Source organism: Penicillium waksmanii, assembly GCF_028829765.1.
Source record: "Penicillium waksmanii strain IBT 27052 chromosome Unknown utg000005l:1.0-5232799.0:1.0-5237142.0, whole genome shotgun sequence".
NCBI classification, from domain to species: Eukaryota; Fungi; Ascomycota; class Eurotiomycetes; order Eurotiales; family Aspergillaceae; genus Penicillium; species Penicillium waksmanii.
Window position 1 is genome coordinate 2,954,520 of NW_026643252.1, and position 17,169 is coordinate 2,971,688.

General features: G+C 49.0%; 6 protein-coding genes across 6 annotated transcripts; 2 read left to right on the top strand and 4 right to left on the bottom strand.

The window, feature by feature from the left end:
* Positions 1 to 672: 672 nt before the first annotated feature.
* N7481_006013 (FAD-binding oxidoreductase) lies at positions 673 to 2,391 on the bottom strand (the record flags this gene model as incomplete). The annotated part of the gene is made up of 1 exon (XM_057265232.1): positions 673 to 2,391. The coding sequence occupies one exon, from the start codon at positions 2,389 to 2,391 to the stop codon at positions 673 to 675; it is 1,719 nt and encodes a 572-aa protein (XP_057122952.1).
* A 1,624-nt stretch (positions 2,392 to 4,015) lies between these two features.
* N7481_006014 (pre-rRNA-processing TSR2 family protein) lies at positions 4,016 to 4,585 on the top strand (the record flags this gene model as incomplete). Its single annotated transcript, XM_057265233.1, has 1 exon — positions 4,016 to 4,585. The coding sequence occupies one exon, from the start codon at positions 4,016 to 4,018 to the stop codon at positions 4,583 to 4,585; it is 570 nt and encodes a 189-aa protein (XP_057122953.1).
* Positions 4,586 to 5,096: 511 nt separating this feature from the next.
* Positions 5,097 to 7,352, bottom strand: N7481_006015 (translation termination factor GTPase eRF3; the record flags this gene model as incomplete). The annotated part of the gene is made up of 2 exons (XM_057265234.1): positions 5,097 to 5,159; positions 5,220 to 7,352. The coding sequence occupies 2 exons, from the start codon at positions 7,350 to 7,352 to the stop codon at positions 5,097 to 5,099; spliced, it is 2,196 nt and encodes a 731-aa protein (XP_057122954.1).
* Positions 7,353 to 7,838: 486 nt separating this feature from the next.
* Positions 7,839 to 10,111, top strand: N7481_006016 (RanGTP-binding protein; the record flags this gene model as incomplete). Its single annotated transcript, XM_057265235.1, has 6 exons — positions 7,839 to 7,859; positions 7,915 to 7,973; positions 8,033 to 8,090; positions 8,155 to 8,220; positions 8,275 to 8,309; positions 8,368 to 10,111. 6 exons carry the CDS (start codon positions 7,839 to 7,841, stop codon positions 10,109 to 10,111), a joined length of 1,983 nt encoding a protein of 660 aa, XP_057122955.1.
* A 554-nt stretch (positions 10,112 to 10,665) lies between these two features.
* Positions 10,666 to 11,959, bottom strand: N7481_006017 (BSD domain-containing protein; the record flags this gene model as incomplete). The annotated part of the gene is made up of 2 exons (XM_057265236.1): positions 10,666 to 10,958; positions 11,029 to 11,959. The coding sequence occupies 2 exons, from the start codon at positions 11,957 to 11,959 to the stop codon at positions 10,666 to 10,668; spliced, it is 1,224 nt and encodes a 407-aa protein (XP_057122956.1).
* Positions 11,960 to 15,093: 3,134 nt separating this feature from the next.
* On the bottom strand, positions 15,094 to 17,044 carry N7481_006018 (uncharacterized protein; the record flags this gene model as incomplete). Its single annotated transcript, XM_057265237.1, has 2 exons — positions 15,094 to 15,543; positions 15,569 to 17,044. 2 exons carry the CDS (start codon positions 17,042 to 17,044, stop codon positions 15,094 to 15,096), a joined length of 1,926 nt encoding a protein of 641 aa, XP_057122957.1.
* Between the last annotated feature and the right edge of the window lie 125 nt (positions 17,045 to 17,169).

The window sequence follows — 17,169 nt, forward strand, 5'->3', positions numbered from 1 at the left end:
GCCTGCTAGGGTCTTTTTATGTTGGACCGCGTTCAACTTGAAGCGGCGAGCTGCTTCGCTTGCATAAGCGGGCAGGCTATAGTCCTGGTTCCTCCCTTATCTTGCTTTTGAGTAGCTATATGTGACGCCTTTGGCGGTCATCTCTTCCCCAGAGCAATTGATCCTCGATAAACTTGAAAGCTGCATCTCTCGGCTGCGTTGTTTTTCAGGGACCGTAACAAAAGGCTGATATAGCAACGGGTGGTTGAAATGCAAGCATGATGCTGTCAGAAGGATTCTGGGTCTAGACCCATCACAGTAGATAATGCCTGCTTATTATACTCCTATCTTCAGAATCAACTACCAGTTCATTCTAAGTAAAACTTGAAGTTGCCTCCCGAGGTCTGCTATGGGTGCCCGCCATGGTACTTTTAGTGGTGGTAGACATAAATTGAATTTTATTTATAGTGAAGCCGCTATAGTCAACCATGCGTGATGGTGGACGCGAGAATTATTACTGTTACTCATCAGCATCAATGTAGCAGACTTAGCGTGAGGGGGATTAAATGGATCAAATTTTTGCCCTAGGCGAACAAGTAACAAACAAGTATCCGCGCAAACAATTTAGTTTCAAGATTGAAGTGAGCTCGACCCCTCCCTGCGAGTGGCCCATCCGCTGAGCAGTCTTACATTTCAAGAGACCTTGGTTGGAATAGCCGAAACAGCGAACGGGTTTGCAGTGAAGGTCCCGCTGGGATCAGCCTTTCCCCTAGCCTTACCCAACTTATGATACTTTACCGCATCCTCATAATAACATTTCCAAATCTCCTGCTTCCCCAAGTCCCAGTCGCCATAAGACCCCCAGAGCAAACGTCTGTCCTGCTTGCTAAAGGAACTGGAGGGACCAACCATAATGGAGTCATTCTTGGTCTGCCAGTTTTCAGCATACTCCTTAAACTTGTCGCCAGGTTCATGAAAGCAGTCTAGCGTCTGGGCAACCGAGGTATCCCTCCAACTGTAAGAGGTGCCGTTATCCTTGTTCCTATAGAAACGGGAATTGTCGCCTCCGTAGCATTGGATCTGCACTGAAAGCTTGCAATGTGTGTAGACTTCATACTCCTTGTCTCCCGGGTTATGATCGAGCAACTGGTGCGGGTTATAGATTAAGTCGATGCGATCAACCACATTGTCGACCCAGTTGTCCTTTTCAAGAGTCTTCGAGTTTGTAGAGTAGGTGCGCTTGACGTATGGTAGATCAAACTCTCGTTTCTTGGGGAAGATCCATTCTCCACTCATTTGAGACATGTCCTCTTCGAGCTCATGAATGAGGAGAGTCTCATTTTTGAAGAAACCCTTGAGGTCCCGGAACTTGTTGAACCATTGGTCAACACTCTCGTCATACTTGGCATCTTTGCTGGTTGGGCACCACTGCGCATAGAGCACGATGATGGCGGGGAAGCTGCCATTTAGCCAGTCAAGAAACTTATCCGCGAGAGCTCCCTTGATCTTATTTTGAATGTTTTCCCATTCGTCAGCGTTCTTCAATGTGGGAAATAGTATCGTTACGGGAAAATCGGTACTAAGGACGCTCACACAGAGGTCAAAGCCTCGCGGGACATTGTTATCGTCAGCCATTTGTGCGACTGCGATGAGCAGACTTTTGAGGACTTTGGGCGAGTAGATCCACAGTCCTTTGATTCCATGTGGTCCCTTGAATCCGTTTGGACCGGCAACAGTTCCCATGTAACTCTTCGCCTGGTATACCTCAATGATATAGTGTGTGATGATGCCAAAGTTACCGGGACTGCCCCCGAGTACGGCGTTGAAAAGTTCAGCGTCATTTTCCTTAGAGACGTCGCGAATGACGCCGTCATGACAGACCATGCGAATGATTCTGATATGATCGCCAAGAAGGCCAAAGCTACGGCCAAGCTGGCCATAACCACCAGTCTGACCATGCCCACCCACACATACGTAAGCGCATTGTCCGTGGGGGACAAACAGTTGGTTGTGCTTGAGATATGCGTTGAAGTCCTTTAGTTGATTGCTGACGCCAACGTACACCAGTGCTCGATCCTGGCCAATGGGGTCGCGAGCATTCAGAACCATCAAGTCCTTGTACGTGTTGCTAAGGTCGATCTGGATGTTCTTGCCACTGGTAGACGATGCACCACTATACTGGTGACCGCCACTCTTGATAGCGATAGCAATTTTGTTCTCTCTGGCCCAGTTCACAGTCTTGATTACGTCTTCGTCTCGTTTCGGCTGGACGATGAGATCTGGATACATGTTGTGATCACCCGCGTGAGAAGAGGTCGCATATTGCTGGTTGAAGTAGGTGTAGTCCTGTTTCTCAGCTGGAGTGCCATCGCGGGGGTATTGCATCCCTTCAAAATCTTGAATTCGGACCATGATTGCCTTTCGAAAATTGTCAACTACACATTTGACTGAAGTTTAGTAGGCACGCTTCAAACGGAGAGACATCCAGTCTTCTACTTTTCAGGTCTGCTTAGGAACGATAGTAGATCTGGTGGCGTTCAGCCGCTTCGGTAATTTTGACGTGATGTGATGTAACATTGAATTGTTGAATATCCCTCGATCTTGATACACGCAGCACCGTCGGCGTACGGTGCCATGATTGTCTCGTGCCAGCCTTGTTGTCCCAATCTCCATCCAAGGCGAGCTGTGTCTCACTGTATCTGTGACAATGTTCCGTCTCTAACGCTTGTGCTGAAAAATCACGCCTTTAGGACCGTGAATGTATTTAGAAATTCATATTGTCGCAGTCTGTGGCCATGGGATCTGTAAAGGACCTTGTGACTCTTTCAAGAGTAGAGCTGCATCTAGACCCAAGCCTATTTCCCAGAACGACTGTAGTGCACGTAAACCTTCGCTGCTATCAAGATTCAGAAATGTGCTAAAAGCCATTCAGTCTCATAAGAGAGTTTTCTAAGCCCGACACGGGCCGCGGTAGCATTCATTGAGCTCCAAGCCACTCATGGGAAGACGCTGGCCGGGCCCTTCTATTCGCTTTTTACCTTTAACGTTCTTGATCCGGAGCTAGACCTGTTCATGCAGGACGGTGGACCCATGGGTCTTAATTTTTGTCCACGTCCCATTTGCCAAGATCCTATGGGACTAATTCAAGGTTATTTATTAATCCTATCCCATCCCGCGGGAGGCTTGGCAAGTCCCATGGAAGCCCAGCCATGCATAGGGCACATGGGGATAACCAAGATTTATAGATCCAGATCCCGCTCCGACATTCAACAATTCATCCGATATGGTGTAGTGGCTAACATCGCCGTCTCTCACACGGCAGCCGGGGGTTCGATTCCCCCTATCGGAGTTAACTTTTGCTTTTTGTACAGTGGCGTTGCAAAAAGCTTGAACCCATATTGCTCACCATGATTTACCGCCTTCTAATGGAAACTAGTAACTACCCGAGTTGGAATAGATAGGCCAATCTATTCCAACTCGGGTAGCTACTAGTCCGCGATTAGAAGGCGGAGACAAGAATGGGCTTTCAACCTTTTGCAACGATAACATTTGGACTAATGATTGTTATGGTTGTACGTCTAAGAGTCTATTTTTGCCTATGAAAATATAAAGTCTCGACTCCGCTTCTATACTCTAGACGGCCCATAGGTGGTCAGTCATGTACCATGGCTCCTATATCATCTACTCTGCTGAGAATGTTTAGGTACGATACTATCGTACCGATCGGATGGCGGGGCGAGGCAGCCATTCCCATGAGCCCACGTGACTCTTATCGTATCTAATCGCAGCTCAAAATTTTTGGATCCCACGTCCATCTAATCCTCAGCATCTCGAATATTGACATATTTCCCGAGTCAATCCCTTTTCCTTCCGTGATATAAACTGTCTCCAGACTCGGAATATTTGGTCGTCCCACTCCAGCAACACTCCGGGCCTTCAATTGCCATCCCCCTCCATCAATTTTCCGCTATCCCCCCCCCACCCAACCTGCGGGGCATCAATCCGCAAGCACACTTCACAAAACAAGCCACCCAACATGAGCGCACAATCAGCAAATGCCCCACCGGCTACGGATGCCACTTCCTACCTTGACCTGGGCATCTCCCTTGCCGTCAACAACTGGCCCGCCCTCGCCCTCGCCGTCGAATCGAACTGGGGCGGCCCCAAATCCAACGATAAGCGCGACTGGCTGTGCGGTGCCATCTCTGAGATGCTGGTCGATCGACCCGAGACCGATGCCGAAGACCTAGAGGATGTCCTCATTCAAGTGATGAACGACGAATTTGACGTCGTCGTGGACGACGATACCGCCGCGGACGTGGCTATTGAGATCATGGAAATGAAGGTTCAGACTGCGCGCGGGGATTTCTCATATATCCGGGATATGTGGGAGAAGTTCCAGATTAAGAGCCAGCAGAAATCTGCTTCTTCAGCGATGTTCAAGCAGGTTGAGTCTAAGGATGAGGATCAAGAGACGGACGGTGATGAGAGTGATGATGGGGAGGATGTTGATATGGACGATGCTCCTGCCCTGGTGCGGGCCCCGAGAGAGAAGGCCGAGCCAGAGGTGGACGATGATGGATTTACGATGGTTAAGAAACGGTAAATCAGCATGGCTGGTGCCGCTTTTTGACGTTCAGTGATACCATTCGATTGCAGATGTTTTCTAGTGAATTCATCAACCCCATACCATAGATAGACACGGCATATATCTACTGTTTTTCAGCTGAATACCCAATTCAACTATACATTAATATGCAACGTAATTTGACACGCCGTCTGTCAAAAGCTTATTCCCGAGTATATAAAAGATCCCTGAAACCCATGGAAGCCAGGCACCTGGACAGAGGTGACCCGCACATATGAGGCTAACTACCTAGGTGTTCGATTGTCTACGTAATTGCTTATTCGACTGAAGTCTTCATCCATAGACTTACGTAAATTGGATGCAAGTATATAGAGTACTAAATGCTTCCTCAATAAGAGCGAAATTCTATGTGGAGGCGTAACAAAAATCATCATCGTTAGTCTTAAGAGACCCTTGGGGAGTATCACTTTTTGGTTCTTTGCTTTTTGTGAGGCATATGCACAGTTCGGACCCCGCCTCATAAAATCCTTTAGATGGTCTCGCCATCCGGCAAGATGAGCTTGGTGATCATACCAATGGCAATGGTTTGACCCTAAAAATTCCATTGTTAGCAATGACTTCTTCTCATAGTCTTGGGGAGGGGTCTACATACCTGGTCACGCAGGGTGAAACGTCCGAGCTGCTCGTAGTCGGTGAACTTCTCGACACAAACCGCACCAGCAGTACTAGTGACCTCAATGCGGGCGATGATAGTTTGGCCCTTGTTGGCGAAGGGAGGGGGGCGCTTGCTCTTACGGCCAGTTCCAGGCTCAAGCTTGTGCAGAAGAGCAGCGACGGTAATCTCCTCAACAGCGGAGTGAACGTGGAGAACACAGTTGAAACCGGCAGTAAGAATGTTCTTCAGGTCCAAGATACGGATCTTAGCCTCGAAAGCAGACACACAGTGGACTGGGCGCTTCGGGGAGCATAGCACGAATCCGGGGTAGAAATCTTCTTCTTCCACACCACGCAGACGCATGCGAACCTGGTCACCGCAGGTGGCGTTCGGGATCTCATCTTCGGTTTCACCGTAAAGAGCGGCAATCTGGACATCAGTGCGGTTAGGCATCATCAGGTAAGTGTTGTTCTTCTTGATGACACCGGACTCGATACGGCCTTCGCACATGGTTCCCATGTCACGGTACTTGGCGCTAATGGGCATCATGAAAGGAGCATTGATCTTGCGCTCCGGAAGCTTGAAGTCGGTCAAATACTCCAGCAGGGATGGGCCATCGTACCACGGGCAAATCTCCTTCGGGACACGATCCTTGATACCGATGGTGCGCTGAGCAGAGATAGGCATGCAGAAGATATCGGCCTTCTTGTAGCCGAGGGCCTCCAAAAACTTGGTCACCTTGACGGTACACTCCTTGAAACGGTCTTCGGACCACTCGACAGTTGGGTCATCCATCTTGTTGACAGCCAGAACGAGCTTGCTCACACCCGTGTTGCGAGCAAGCAAAGCGTGCTCACGGGTTTGGCCGCCCTTTTCGAAACCAGTCTCGTACTCACCCTTACGGGCAGAGATGACGAGACATCCCAAATCGGCTTGAGAAGCACCACCAATCATGTGCGGGACATAAGACTTGTGACCAGGGGCATCCAGAATAGAGAATTGGCGGGTGATGGCACCATCCTCGTGGGGAATCTGGACTTGGAAGAATGCACGGCCGACCTCGACCGTCTTACCCTTGGAACGCTCCTCTTGAGTCAGATCCAGGGCCCATGACAGATACCAGGTTTCACGGCCAGCCTCCTTGGCCTCTCTCTTGTACTTGTCCATAGTTCGATCGTCCACCATGCCAGTGCAGTACAGTAGAGAACCACCGAGAGTGGACTTACCAGCATCAACGTGACCAATGAAAACAACGTTGACATGCTCTCGCTTCTCACCATAGATTTCCTTCAGTGTGGCCTCATCAACATCGGCCGCCTGCTGCTTAGCAACGGCATTGGCGTCACGGGTCGCCTTTGCCGCATCAGCGCCACGGGCAGGGCTGGAGCGGCCAGGGCTAGAACGTCCGGTGGGAGCAGGGGAGGACTTGCCGCTAGCGGCAGCCTTGGGATCCGCCTTCTTGTCGGTCTTCTCGACAGCCTTGGCAGCAGTGACCTTAGCACCGGCCTCGGCAGCAGCAGTGCCCTTCGAGTCACCCTTGGATGTGGAGTCGGTCTTAGGAGGGGTGGAAATACCAAGCGAGAGCACCTTGGTCTTGGGGGCGGTGGAGGAGGAAGTAGCCCCAATCGAAAGGACCTTAGCCTTGGGCGGGGCGTCGGAGGGGTTCGCGGCGGCGGGCTGAGGGACAGACTGGGCTGCGGGTAGCTGGGCAGCGACGGGGGTCTGGCGAGGTTGCTGCTGGAAGCCACCAGGCTGCTGGTTATAGTATTGGTTATATCCGGTACCAGCACCAGCACCAGCACCAGGCTGTTGACCATATGCTGCATACTGGCCGTAGGCCTGTTGCTGGGGCTGCTGGGGCTGCTGGGGCTGCTGAGGTTGCTGGTAGCCGTAGGACTGCTGTTGTTGACCATACTGGGGGTAACCGTATCCAGCACCGTACTGTTGGAATTGCTGTCCGGGAACGAAAGAATTGGCACCTGGGGTGAAAGAGGCAGCTCCGGGTTGGAATGATGCGGCTCCAGGTGTAAATGTAGGTGCTTGCGCCTGGGCGCGCTGGGCGTTCAGGTTGACGCCCTCGGTCTGCCGGGAGAGCTCATCCTCCCAGGAATCAGGGGTCTGGTTTGACATCGTGTATAATGGATCCGAGACACAACCAAGGACACGGTAAAGTGGCGACACGAGGAGTCGAAAGGGTGGAGGTCTAACAATGAGGGGCTCTCGCGCCTTTGCAAAATCAATTTGGTGGATGACTAAGCTCGGCTCCCCGCTGTGTTTTAGTCAGGTGACGAGTATTGTCTCTTTGACAAGTTCACTCCCAGGCCAGCTAGCTTACCGGTTGAATTGGAGCAAGAATTTTTTCTTACAATCTGTGGAAACCGAAGTTGTGCAGAAATTGCCGGAGCTTTTTCTTACAACGTTGGGCCTTTCTCAGTGGCGAACTTCATCTCCCAACTCCAATCGAAGCCCCCCCAGTTGGGCAGATCTATCGATAAGCCCCTCGACCATCAGGGAGGCCCATCACTCTGTTGTTGCCTTAGAGGCCACCAAGACTGCTTACTCCATCCAATTCCTCGAGTTTACCTGGGCATCCTGGTGAGGCTCTTCTCCATTAAAATGGACGTCTTTCTTACGCGCGTATGTCAACCATGTCGATTCTTTCGTCAATATCAATGCTGGGGCTTGGAACAAGTTTTCTAACTCGATATATCTTGGACAGCTCACCCAACAGGCCGCGAACTATGCCATTCGGTACGTGTGATGCAATTTTATTATCATGACATGCAGAACATTAGTAACAACCAGCATAGATCGGGCGTTGCGATAACGGCCAGCTATGTAATGCAACAATCGGCGCGATTGTTGAAGGTACGCGTCGGATGACCTAGCTCTCTCGCAAATTGATTCAGTGCTAATTCTTTTTCCGGATCAGAGGGTAGATGGTGAAGACCGTGAGGTGCTTCTGTCTTTGCAGCAGCGTCTAGAAAGCAAAATCCAGGTATGTGGTGGATTTCATTATCGAAGGTGGATTTTTGGTTGATGTGACTCGCAGGTGATCTCCCCGTCGATCGATATGATCGAAATGATGTATGTCGCAAGTAAGAATATCCCAAAATTTTGGAAAGAATACTGATCCCATGAACAGTGCTGCACGTGGAAACACATCGCTCGAATCTGCTGTTGCTCTTACGAAATCCCTGAGATGGGACATCCAAGCCCTGGGCCAAAGATTGGCAAGAGCTGCTGCGTCCGAGGAGTCCAAGCTCAAGGCGTCCAAGTCACCCAAGAACGGCATTCAAAATGTCGCGGAAATCAAGCTCATCATCAAAGACATCAAAAGTTTACTCACTAGGATTGAGGATGCAGTACCACTGATGAACTTGGCCATTACGACCTCGGGTGCGAAGTTGTCAACCAATCTACCATCAACTGTCTCACCTTCCCGACTTTTACAATCAAGCACCTTCTTAACTGCGGGGGATACACAATATGCGATGTCACAAGCTCAGGCCGTTCAAATTGGACCGACATTTACACTGTCTATGTACATGCTGTTTGCGGGACACCTGCGACCCCACGATGAAGAATCCATTCGCGAGGCAACGTGGAAAGAAGTGATGCACAAAGCACGACTCAAACTTCGTCGTGTTCCGATGGGTCTTTATTACTCAGATGGCGATCCCAAGTCCCCGCAGTTTCCAAGCCCAGCTGGCGCCGACGAATATGCTTATCAGGTCCTCATTATCGAAGACCTGGATGACGGAAGAGTTCACACATTTGAAGAAAATGAGGCCCAACCCCACGCTTACGATGGAATCTCAAGCGCTGGTATCCGAGAAATTCTACCGATTCACCAAATCTCCAAGATTTTCTATGCCGACACGGGTCGGATTCTCAATATCTGTCCTGATGGGGAAACAAATAACCCTGTCATCTTACTCAAGAGGGACTTGAACGCATTACCACCGCGTCATATGATGGAACGTGCCGACTTCGAGAACGAATATGCTTCTCAATCATCTGAGGCCGAGCCCGAAGATGACGAACAAGCACAGCTCGATGCACAGCTAGGCGGAGACGGTAACCCTGAGCACGAGAGCTTCAGCTCACTCCACGAGGACGCAATTCCGGAGGAATGGCGACTACCCTCCGGTCTAGACCCGGAATGGATTGCATTCGAAGTCTACAATGAAAACGAAAGCTCAGACACGGAATCCGAACCCGATAACTCCAATGCACGAGAACAAGAAACAAACATTGATCCCAACTTGATGCACAAATTATCATTGAATGATAAGAAACATAGCCCGTCATCCTCTCAGTCAGGCAACGCCACAATAACAACTGTCTCCAACCCGCTTTTCGAAAACATCCGCACTTCACTATCTCTTCTCGAAACTCTCCTCCGTCTCACATCTCTTCAACAATTCCAACAGAAGTCCCACCTCGGAATTAGTGACGAACTACTCAACTTCTTCCTCGAGGAATCCTCCTCGACCGGTGCCGGCGGCGACGAACAACATCGCCAACGCCTTCGCTCCGAAGCACGTCGCCGTGTTGGATGGGACCCTTACAACGAGAGTCCTGTCAAACTCCGTGGTGAGGATTACCAATACAGATACGGAAGTGAAAGTCCATCTGCTTTCACACGCGAAGGAGAGATGTACTCCCCCGCGAGAGGCTTCGAAATGCGTTCCAGAGAAAGTACACCAGAGACACCACAACGAGGAGGATCGCCAAGTGTCCGTCATGATAGAAGAAATTATAGTAACTTGCGCGGAATGACCCCGGCATATTCAGATGATGCGGAGTCGAGACATCCCTCGCCTTTGGCGAAGAAACCAAGTTCTTCGAGGAACAGAGATGCAAGGTCTGGAACGGCGGAGTAAGGCGCGACCGAACTTGCCAGGATGTATGAATATGCTCAGCAATGATGATACCGATCTGCTTTAAGATTAGACCACTGAAATTTCGGAAGCTACTGCTTCCTCTACGAGACTCGTACACATTTACCATCACAATTTCACAGGTACATAAGACAGCCATTTTCATGTAATTATTCCAATCAGCGACAATTGTCGCAACTAGGGTTCTCAGAGTCGCCTAGACTGATGAAAGACGGGATTTGCAACGGGGACATTCGCTGCCAAGTGATATGTGAATAGAAATGTGCATGCTCTGTCAATTGAACGGACAAGAGAAAGATACAAAACATCGATCGCTGAAGTCAAGATAGAAAAACAAGACCGGAAACAAGAAAAAAACAAGTCCTGATAACGCCCATGACCCAACATTCACAACCCAAACTCCAGGTAAAGTGGCGATGATCAGCAAGAAAACCGGCCCCTTGAGTACCCAAGAAAAAAAAAGATTCAGGTCGAATCACACCCCTCGCCGGATGTTTTTTGGCCGATGGTCTCTGATCTAATTAGAGGCCATATGTTTATTCCCAGTCCTCGTCACTATCGTCGGCCTTGGAATCAGTGGTTGGGCTCTTCTCTTTGGGACTACCGGGGTTGCGGGTGGTGGCTCCGCTCACGACATCGTAGCTCGATTCGCTTCCTGCTTGGGACTGCTGGTCGTTGGACTTGCGAGGCTCGGCCTTTGGGGTATCCGCATCCTTGCTAGCAGCGGGGTTCTGGGAGCCAGGACGGACTTGCGGAGTGGATGGGGACTGAGATTCAGAATCAGAATCGTCGTCCCAGCCGACTTCCTCTTCTTCTTCAGCAGTAGCACCTGTTCAACCAAAGCATATTAGTATGGAATTACGAAATAGAAACCATTAAGGACTCGGTGACTATATTACCTTTCAGAAGCTCCTTGCGCTTCTTCTCCTCGGTCTCAATAACCAAGCGCAAGAAATAGTAGCGGGTCCAGAAATCAGCATACTCGACCGTCTCAGGGACGAGCTTCTCCATGGCCGCGCGCAGCTCCGGGTACTTTTCGAGGTCGGCGGCGATCTCGTCGGTCTTGCTCTCGACATTGAACTCCTTTTTGAATTCCGGGAACTTGTCACTAACAGGTTCCTTGGTGAAACTGTCGAGATTCGAATGAATGACGTGCAGTTGGGCTTCGAATCGGGTCGCATGAATGACTCGCTTGCCATCGGCATCCTTGCTTTCGAACAAAAGCTTGCCCGACTCATCCGACTCAGGTGGCACAATGCTCACAGCTTCGCGCAGCTTTTGGCCAATATTCATTCCGAATCGCAGGATCGCTTCATCAGCCGCTTCCTCAGCTTTTTCGATCTCCTTGAGTCGTCGGGCGGCCTCGGCCTTGAACCGAGACATGAATCCCTCTCCACTCGAGCTGCCTGCCTCAGTGTCCTCCTTATGCTCGTCCTCCTTTGCGGTCGTGGCTTTGGGTGTAGTCGCTTCGTCGTTCGGTGATTCATCGCTCGAAACCATAGCTGCGGTGTTGAGGGAAAGCCCCTTTGTTTGGTCAACGATTGTGTCCCTCAAGCTTGAGAATCCCTTCACTGCTTCCTCGCTAGCTGAGGCATATTCCTGGCGAGCTCCCTCATAGTAGGTCTCGCCTTGCTTGCGAACATTGTCCCAAAGACCGCCGATTCGGCTGCCCCACGGACTGGCGGAGAAAGCGCGAAAGGTCTCTTGCAGCTCGGTGTTGAGATCGTGGCTAGTGTTTTGGGTGCCGGATTCGGTGTTGGAGGAGGAGGAACTTTCCTCCTGCTTAGAGGTGAGAATTTCCTCCTGGATGTGGTCGTACGCGATATCCATGATGTTGTAGAGGAATGAAGATCAACCTCGAATCAACAAGTGAAGTCGAGTCGCCCACTCTCCGCGTTCGTCAACTGACGGGCCGACCGCCCCGCTTGGCTTGGCTTGGCACGACGCAACTAAAGAAACTAACTACACCACAGCACGAAGTGACGGTAAATCGAACGGACAAAACGGCAACACTCGACGCCAGTTTAAGCGTGCATTTTACCAACATCTTCGTCATATTTGCCTCACGTGATCTCAATTAAGCGTACTCATCGCTTGGTCTGGGATTGCTCCCGGAGCCCTCCCGGAGCCCTCATAGCTAATCAGGGATCAACTCCACTGTACTCAAGGTGCTCTGGGTAGATAATCAGGTATATCATCAGCATCTCTCTTCTCTGTCTACCAATTGTAACTGCTCTTACAAATTTTAAAGGATCTTTTTGTTAAGTCAGTTTTTGAGCCTAGTCAAAATTTCGACAATATATAAAAAGCCCATGCTCCAACTTCTTTGTAGGCTCTCTTTTTTATCTTCCGAGGTTTAAAATATTTATTCAATGCCCTCCAGGGCTTTCTCTCAATTATCATATCTCTTTGCCTTTGTCTTAGTTGCTTGCTTGCTTTCTTCTTCTTCTTCTTCTTCTTCTTCTGTTTGATTATGCAACATTGATCTTTCTTTTCGATTCCCTCCATCTGCCTACCAATTATCTACAAAATTTCTGACGCCTTCATATTCTTCCTCTCTCATTAGATTTCTGGTTTAAATTTTGTGCTCGATATCCCAGATATATCCATTCTCGAATCTGCTGCCACCAGAATGACCAAAAAGCCCGCAGCATCCAAGCCACATATGGATTCTAAAAGCCTGAAGTTCCTCAAAGCTGAGCCTGAAACTCTGTTATCGGAAATTCGGTGGAGATATAGGATTCCACCTATCATCATGCTCCGCCAATATATTTGAGATGAAATGAAAGCAATCTCTCAAAAAATCTCGAAATCCAAACGATATGTGTCGTTGAACCCTGGCATATCTACCATATACACAGCCTTGTCTTTGATATCTATACTGTGGAATTCAACACCTTGTGTATCTAAATCATCCACTTGTCATTGATTTCGATCCTATCAGTGGGTGGTTCACTATACTAGTACTCACAAGATGTCAGATCATGGCCAATGCCAGTATCTGCCGCTGTAAGCTTGGATATAAAAGTGCTTTTTCCAACCCCCATAATCCCCATAGCAAGTACTAAAACACCAGCAGGGTATTCAAATATGCTATGAAGTCTTAGCAAATTAGCCCAAACGAAATGAATTTATAGCCTACTCTGCCATCGCTTGAGCTGATGTAATTCTGTCTTGCAAGGCTCAAATGAAATCAAGTATCCTCGCAATAAACAAAAGTTATCCTTAAAATTGAACTAAAAGTAAATCTTTACTAGTACTGTAAGCCAGTCACCTCATAAATATAGTCACACATGTGACAGTGAGTTCTAACTCTGCCCCTCCCTATATTGCAGCTGAAATCGGCTGCACTTTACCATGGGACTATACCAGGAACTTTTATCATGTTCACTTCTTCATAAGAAGGCCCTTGAACATCGGTGTTGTACCAAGCCACTGTGTAATACTTTCGTTCAATACTATTGTATCTTTCAATTCATCCGGTCCTTACAGCCACCCTATAGCTTCAACTTGAAGTTAAAATAGAAGCTCAAACAAAATAGCAAGACAAGTTTTATTTTTTGATTCCATCTTCCTCCTCTTAAATATCACTTAGAAGCAACCCTTTTACTCTTTTCTAGTTATCATAGCCATCGTCCACACTTAACCCCCAAATAGAAGCAAGAAGAATTTGCTGTTTATAGGGATCCTCCTTATGAAGCATAGTATCTACCTGATTATCGAACGAGAAATGTTCAACATGATACTCTTCCTTTTCTTCATCTAATTCAAACCCACGAGATCTCGAACAACATCCACACTTTAGAGTGCAATGTCCAACACCGAACGCCCCGGCTGACGTATTAGCGCGTTCAGGATTAAGACAGCACCCGCAATCACGACTACAGCAACCCCCCCCTAGCTTTGCAATCTTCAACAAGCACTGGATGCATATGCCATGAAGGATTAGACCTCCATAGTTGAAATCCTCGTCGCAAGGGTCCGGAATTACCAAGGATCCAACCGCGCATGTACCACCAGCCTCGTACCTTAGCCCAATTCGATTGGCTGAGTTGGCTTAATTTCTGCTTAAGCATTGGGGCATCGGTATTCCAGTAGCCTTGGCTGTACTTGTATTTTTCCTGTGCAGTAATTTCCTCTTGACAATTCCTGCGTAAATCCTCTTCACAACAGAGTAGTTCAACAAAGCCATCAACATGCTGGTTGACCCTTGACTCTTGTTTGCAGAGATTGCATCGGAACACTTGGAGGGTCCTGATACATCCTTTTTTCTCGAGACGAGCCTCTTCTGGCGACTTATCTCCTGGTAAGAATAGCATCTTGGGGTCTGATTCCTCGTCACCATTTTCAGAGCTGGAAGGGGTATATCTGCAATGGATGCAACTGGCCATAGTCGGGGTTCACAAGAAAGATAGTTAAAATTTCGAGAAATTTGCTTTCCAATCGACAACCTTGGAAGTGAAGATAACTTGTAGGGTCAAAAAGTTGAAATGGCAAGGTAGGATGTTAGTTGCGGTAACCAAGAATTAGCTCAATGAAGGCCTCATGATTACGGAACTTTACAAGCGCAACCGGTGCAGCAGACTGCCAAGGCCATTTAGGCAGGCAGAAAAAGGGGCCTTGTATACTACTATACCAAATTAGCCTTCCACCAGCCACAGTTGAATGTGGCTTCCTCCACATCATGTGCCCCTTATGTCATTCCGGGCCTCTAACGGGTAGTGACAATGGGTCTCTCAGGGAGCAGCTCAGGGCGGCAGGGGGACTAACTCAGGTTGGGCTCCGGGAGCCGATCGCTTCCCGAGGCGGCAGTGTTACCGTCACCTTTATTACATCAACATCAACAACTTGCAGAGATCGACAGGATTTAATAAAGTGTTGTTTATTTCAAGGTTTATAAGACCAGGTAGCAAATAAGACATGTTGTAAATTCAAGGGTATCTTTCATAATGGCATCTAATCTCTCATTCGTCCGGTAGACTATATGGTTCCCCAACACTATCCTGACTTCCAATCCAAAAATTGGGAAGCGCAACACTCTCCATCACACTTGACGTCAACAATTGACTGCGCGAGAGGACATTGCCAGGACCAGACTCTTCTCGGCGCACTGGTTGAGATGATTCAACTTGGACAACAGTATCAGGCGCACGTGGTCGTTGAAAAACATGATCCATCTTGTCAAGGCTGTTCTGTTGTTCCCGGATAGGCGATGATTCAGGTATAAGTTCGGTTTGATCCGGTTCTTGACTCTGACTTTGAGATTGTGAGAAGGGACCCGGGAAGTTCTGAGGACGCAGGGCTCGATGTTGAGGATATTGAGTATTTCCTTCGTTGGGAAATAGCTCGGATAGCTTCTGGGTGTTAAGTGTTGGAATTGGTTCATGTGGGAACTGAGTCGCCGGCTGCACTCTCTGGTAATAAGCCGACATATCTGACATCGGGGGGTTCAGAAGGAGGATCGAAACCCATATCACCTGGGGGCTGGGTTTCCGGCAAAGGTAGTTCTTGCGAGTCATCGCTCGGCAAGCGTGGGCTATCTTCCACTAGGCGTGAAACCATTTCTCGTGGGTTTTGTGCACGTGGGAAATCTGGTTGTTTATCCTCCATGTCTTCAGATTCACTTGCGCTCGAGTCGGCATCAGTTTCATACACCACGGTCCGTTCTCTTTGAATACGCTGAGAATTCGACCCCTGGTCTGCGGGTGGTGCCTCCTGGGAACTGAGGCTTGTTTCGGGAAGAGATGGATGCGCGACGTCTGCAGATATTTGCGGTTCTTGGACCAACGGGCCTGGTTCATTTGGAGATATGTGTGTTGGTGTTTTGAGCTGTGATGTGCCCTCAGGGCCCTGCGAATCTTCAATCATTGGTCCTGCACTCGGTGATTCCTCTTTGATAAGCTCCACCTCTTGAAGCCTGAAGTTCAAGGGTTTTCGTTTCGTCGGCGAGAGTGTGGCACATCTAAATTGTGATGATGTGATAATTGCTAGTCCAGGACTTTCCGGAGATTGGGAAGAGGGAATTTCAAGTTTCCGAGACTTTTGTGGCGTAAAGGGTATTTTTGAGCTCAGAGAACTCTGCTGATCTCCTTGAAGACTCGTATCTTGAGTTTCACCTGACGTGAGCGGTTCGCCTGTAGAGAGATCCAATTCTTGTTCAAATATCCTGCGATTGCGTTTTGAAGATGTTGCAGGTTCGGGCTTAGCTGTTCTCTTGTTGGTCTTCGGCGTCTTCTCCTCTTCCCCGGCAGGGCCCTGTTCGATCGTAGAGTCCTGCTGTGGCGTTTCTATGTATCCCATGTTCGTATCGTTATCGTCGGACTCGTCTATCGGAATGTATCGCCGCACGAACTTCATCTGCGTGAGAGTTTTATCTCGTTTTGTATCTGGTTTCTCCATGGATTTCCGTTTGCCCTTCCCAGCTCCAGTTACCTTCGGTGTCTGGCCTCTCCGAAGGCTCTGGCCTCGATCGACCGCTCGATTCCCCATCCCGTTAGCTTTCCTTCGTCTCTTTGGATGGTCGTCGTTTGTTTCGAATCTTGTGGAATTTCCTCGGGTCCGCAGCGGGGGTCGATAATCGGTCTCGCTCTCAGATCCATTATCTAGCTGCGCGGATTCTTGCCTTTGATGCGTAGCATCGAGCTGTCCTTCTGTGATATAATCCAGCTGGTCATTATCCAGATGTGTCGGTTGGGCCACGAATTCAATTTGCGTGAGAGTTGATTGGGATCTTGTAGGAGGTATCGAACCCCTTTTTAACGCTGTTGCAGGCGTCCGTACTGCTGGAGATGGCGTTATCTTTGATTTGGCGCTTCTCGAGTGGAAGGTTGTTGCCGGAGTAGTTGGTTGTTTCGGGGTGCGAAATTGATTTTGGGGTATCTCTGGTGATTTTCCAGTTCGTTTATGTTGTGTCATCGCAAGAAAGAAGGCAGCGGCATGAGGACTCGAGAATAGGCAACTTCGTAGAAGCGAAGGTTCTGGCCGATGACTGAAGATGTGCTGCCTGACTGCCAAGGCCCACCGCGTCGACGCGTTGAGTT